Source organism: Mycteria americana, chromosome 6 (genome assembly GCF_035582795.1).
Source record: "Mycteria americana isolate JAX WOST 10 ecotype Jacksonville Zoo and Gardens chromosome 6, USCA_MyAme_1.0, whole genome shotgun sequence".
Classification (NCBI taxonomy): domain Eukaryota; kingdom Metazoa; phylum Chordata; class Aves; order Ciconiiformes; family Ciconiidae; genus Mycteria; species Mycteria americana.
In genome coordinates this window covers 19,662,402-19,667,468 of record NC_134370.1, presented here as the reverse complement: position 1 = coordinate 19,667,468, position 5,067 = coordinate 19,662,402, and the positions used below count along the sequence as shown (strand labels likewise).

At 51.1% G+C, this 5,067-nt stretch overlaps 1 protein-coding gene across 1 annotated transcript; it reads right to left on the bottom strand.

The window, feature by feature from the left end:
• Positions 1 to 991: 991 nt before the first annotated feature.
• LOC142410914 (D(1)-like dopamine receptor) lies at positions 992 to 2,710 on the bottom strand. Its single transcript, XM_075504094.1, has one exon. It carries the CDS (start codon positions 2,708 to 2,710, stop codon positions 1,337 to 1,339), a length of 1,374 nt encoding a protein of 457 aa, XP_075360209.1. The 3' UTR covers positions 992 to 1,336.
• Between the last annotated feature and the right edge of the window lie 2,357 nt (positions 2,711 to 5,067).

Here is a 5,067-nt window from a genome sequence, read left to right as displayed (position 1 = left end):
ACTGGGAGGAGAGTCTGGCTTTTCAGGATGGATCACTGTTCTGAAAGATATCAGTTGTGCCATCTATAAGACTGAATGTCCAAGAAAACTCTTGCAGTGTAAACATTCTTGATGTCTCTTTCTGGACAGTTGCATTTCATCATCTTCCTTAGATGAATCAAGGTCAATCAACTCAATCATAGGCGAAGGACAGAAAAAGGGGGTAATGATGGTGGTTAGTGGAGCACAGTATTAAATGGTCAGCAGCAGAACTCCTAAGTGGTGGACAGAGAAGTGGAGGAGAGAGAGGTGCCACTGTATTCCCTTGATGTCTGCTGAACCCTTTCCACATACAGAAATGATCATCAAGTTCCCTCAGTATTTTCTCTCCTGCAAGCCATCCAACACCCGTTTGCTCTGCCTTTTGCTGCTGTTCATGTCTACAAGTAGTGAAATGGGTTCAGAGAGATGACACTTTTTATTTTGTGGACCAGCTTGCTTTCTGGAAGGATTGGCTGCCTGAACTAGTAGGAGAAAGGAAGGATTGCAGCTGCCTCAGCTGACAGCCACTTAAATTGCACCGGAGTTGTGTTAGTTCTCAAACACCATCCTGCTGTAACTTCAGCCTAATACAATACTACATTTTCTAACATTGGAGGATGAGGAAGGTCCTAGCTCAGTGTCATTAAGCCTGGATACCAAAGTTTGGCAGCTGAAACTGTGTTTGGGGTCCTACATAAAAGCAACTTAATTTTCCAGGGTTTTGAGCAGTGTTTTGACTCAGCATAACATAGTGATGTTTTAATAGAGCAATTTTTATTTAAGAGCCTAAACACAGATTCAGATGTGTAAATCCAGACAGGCAGCTTTGAAATAAACACAGAAGTAAAACCGAACACAAACCTTTAGGACCAGAACTATGCACACACATGATGTGAAACCATGAGAGGGGGGAAAAATGGGTTTTAGCAATGAAGCTAAATCTAAGATTAATTTATCTATGTAAGATTATATTATAGAGTCTCAAACTATGAGTTGTTTGTATTTTGATCTAATTTTATCACTATCAATAAATATCGTAAGCTTGATTGAAGCGTGGGGGTGAACAAAGGCATGGGAAATGTCTACTGACTGTGAAAGAGAGTAAGGGGTGAAGGTGGCCATGGGAAGAGGTTAATATGTGGTTGCTATATGCTTTTGGGGTGGACTTCGTACACCCATCACCCCTCTGGGGTAAGAGCAGCAGGTCGCCATCCCTCTGGGATGGCACTTTGTTGGGGGACAGGCGTATCTCATGTGCAGGCAAGAGTGAACTCTCTCCGTGGGATGGCTGTGTGTGTGAGAAACGCACAATCGCTTATCCCTCTGGAACAGAGTGATGGGGTCCCTCGCACCGCCCAAGCCCTGTACAGGGGGTAATAGTTTCCAGAGATAGCTCTGCCTCGCAATCCAATTGCAAAATGGCTGGCACCTGCTGACTCTTGGGGCTGCTGCCAGGGGCAGCCTGTGTCTGAGAAGTCACAGGCCTCTTCTCCATAGACATCTCCTCACTGCTGTCCTCTCCCTGAAGGCTTAGGGCATGGGGTATGGGCTGCACCCAGGCAGTGACGGCAGGGGGGGGTACTGACCATGAGGCAGCTCCTTCCTTCTGGCAGGTGGTGTCATGGTGATAGGAAACCAGCTCATTGCTGAAGTTGACCCTCTCCACAGTGGATTTGGGTGTGCCACAGCAGAAGCACCGGCAACACAGCAGGTTGCTGAAAGCCCGCCTGAAGTCTGCGTTGAAAGCATAGATCACTGGATTCACTGAGGAGTTGGCCCAGCCAAACCACACAAAGATGTTGAAGGTGGTTTGGCCAACGCAGGGTGACTGTCCTTCATGGTCACTCTCCAGCTCGGGCTGGCAGAAAGGCAGCAGACAGTTGAGCAGGAAGAAGGGCAGCCAGCAGCAAACGAAGACTCCCATTATGATAGAGAGGGTCTGCAGCACCTTGGTCTCCTTGCGCAGGGAACTGCGCAAAGAAGAGGTGGGCTCTTTGCCGTGAGCTGGCCACTGCCCCCCTGCTCGCTCGAGGGTGGAGATGCGGCGGATCTGGGCCTGGGCAATTCGGTAGATCCTGGTATAGGTGATGATCATGATGGCCACGGGGATGTAGAAGCTGATAAGGGAGGAGGTGATGGCGTAAGTGCGGTTCAGGCTGACATCACAGCGGGGCGTCCCAGGCAGCCAGGAGCCTGGATATCTCATGTCCTTGGCTTTATGCCAGTGCAGCTGCACTGGGACGAAGGAGATGAGGATGGAGAGGGCCCAGGCCACGGCTATCATGGTGCAGGCAAGGCGCTGCGTCATCCTGCGCTCATAGCGAAAGGGGCTGGCGATGGCCCAGTACCGGTCCAGGCTGATGATGCAGAGGTGGAGGATGGAGGCAGTGGAGCACATGATGTCGAAGGCCACCCAGGTGTCACAAAAGCGGCTGCCAAAGAGCCAGGAGCCACCGGCCACCTCGGTGACCGCCTTCCAGGGCATCACCAGGAGGGCCACGCAGAGGTCCGAGACGGCCAGCGACAGCACGAACCAGTTGGTGACCTTGGCGCGCAGGTGGCGGAAGCGCAGGACGGCCAGGCACACCAGCGCGTTGCCCACCAGCGTGCTCAGCACCAGGGCGGCCAGCAGGCACCCGGTGAGCGCCCGCAGCGCCCGCGGGCCGCCCCCCGCCGCCGCGTTCCCCATCGGGGGCGCTCCCCCGGCCGCCGCGGCTCCGCCCGCGGGGCAGCGCCGGCGCCGCTGCCCCGGAGGAAGGGCCGGCCCCGCTGCCCCGGGACCCCCGGCCGCTCCTGCCGGCGGGACGCCCCCCCGAGGGGGCGGCGGGGCCCCTGGCAGCCGGCGCCGTCCGGGGCTGGGAGGGCGGCCGCCCGCGGGAGCATCGCCGTCCGCCGCCCCGCCGCCCGCCTCAGTTTCCCCCGCGGCGGCGGCGGGCGGCGGGGCGGGCTGCCTCGGGGCTACTCACCGCGCCGGCGGCTCGGGGCCGCCCGCCCGTCGCCTCGCCGCGGCTGCGTCCGGGGAAGGGACCGTCCCGCTGCGGCGGGAGTGCGGGCCGGGCGGTGGCAGCCCCTCGGCGGCGGAGCTGCGCCGGGCTGGGGCGGACCCGCGGCTTTCTGCCCGCAGCCGGGAGGGACGAGCAGCAAGTTCCCGTGGCTTCGTGTGCCGCCCGCCGGCGGGCTGCGGCTCCCCGTGCAGCTGGAGGGAGCCGCGGGGCGAGCCCACGCTCAGCCGGAGCTTGCGCCCGCGTGGGGAATGGCGTGGAAAGTCCCCAGGATCGAGCGACCTTCGCAGCCGCACGGAGGGAGACCTCCCCGCAGCATCGCGCCGGGAAGGGTCCCTTTTCAGTCTTCGTTCGTACTTGCGTAAGCGTCGGGGCCGAGGATCTGGCGCTCCCCAGGTATCTCCTTCTGTTGGAGCCCGCGATCAAACTGCGGGTTTCTTGAAGAGCAGGATAGCACTTCGCGTGTGTGTACACGGAGAATGCTATCAAATCTGCGTATTAGAAGCTGTGTTTTCACCAAAACAGTATTTTGCTATTTGTTTTGAGTTGAAATCCTGTGTAAAGAAACCAAAAGCAGAGAAACCTAAGACACCTCTACTTCGGATTTGCTGCATTTTGGCAGCAAGTTGTTCATGCGTTTCCTCAGACACGAGCACCCAAAACCTGCCTCTTTATTTTTCAGCCAAAAGTGTTTTCTGATGTATTTCAACAGTCTTCCGTTTGCTGTTATAATAATATACATGTTGTCATATAAATGTCTCGCATGTATTTACAGCCTACTTGCAGTAAAGTATCCTAATGCAAATAGGGTACAGTCCTTTATTTTGGAAAAATTTATACGGTAATCCTGTCATGAGAAAAAAGAGAGTGGGATGTGAATAGAAAATATCAACTCATGTAACTAATTAACATGGCAAACAGGTATTTATTTTTGGATGAGGTATTTTATATTTTCTTCTTGCCTCCTAATTGAAACTACTTCATCCACTAATGCCAATACAAATGATTTTCAAGCCAGTGACTATCCGATTTCCATTATACTCTTATGATATTCTTGGTAATCAGAACAGAGACTGGATATTTTTTAAACAAATTTTTAACAGCAAAGCTGGCAGCTTAGCCTGTAAAAATCAGTGCATTTAAGATAAACTAGCTGGATTGTAGCAGTTCATAACAGATTGTTAACATTTGGTCATGTTTTTTCAGATCCTAGTTGCTTTGTGCCTTGGAGACCACAGTCTTCATAACGCAGCCCACTGTGTTATTCCTGCTGTGACACTGAAAATTGGAATACGTTTCTTGTTAATGTGTTTGTCTATAAGACTAACTCATAATTCAAACAATTTATCTAGAATCTTCTCTGATAAAATACATACTTTGTTAAAACAGTAGTAGCTGTCGGAATAACACAGGCTGTAAGATAAGTGTCAACTCTACACCTTGTCTTATTTGGAACCATCTGTAGTTCCATGTATGTGGATTTTGCCAACATCTGCAAACCACAGTAGGTCTCTGATTTTAATTCCAATACTAAGGACTAAATCTTAGTTTGTAAGAATTATCTACACACTTGCTAATTTGACTCAATACATTTACTCCTATTTAACAAGCAATAACATGACCCTGAAGAACAGAATATATTTGTGCAGGATTGTAAGTGGGACAGTAGATGGAATGAAGGCAATGTAGCACTGAAAAGGAAAGAGCAATGCTTTTGCATATTCAGCATAGTAGTGCTACAGGGCTCTGTAGCAGAAGGTAGCTAGCATTATCCTTAAAAAAACAACTGTTTTCAGTGTCTCAGTCTATCTCCAGTTCCCAGGATCTCGTTATGCTCTACAAATATCTCTAGCTCCTTTTTGGCATGCATTATAAAGGGAATTGTATGTGATCATACTGTTTTGTGTGCATATGTTTTTATGCAAGTGCGCTACCTCAAAATTTTGAGGCTGTTGGCTGAAGTCAAATCTGACTGAGAGGTAGATGCCTTGAAAAATTAATTTCCTACACTTGTAATTAAAGTAGGCGTCTGGGTAGAAGTCAG

What these genes read in the sequence shown, in the direction of transcription:
- LOC142410914 (XM_075504094.1), bottom strand. Translation starts at nt 2,710, where the DNA reads ATGGGGAACGCGGCGGCGGGGGGCGGCCCGCGGGCGCTGCGGGCGCTC.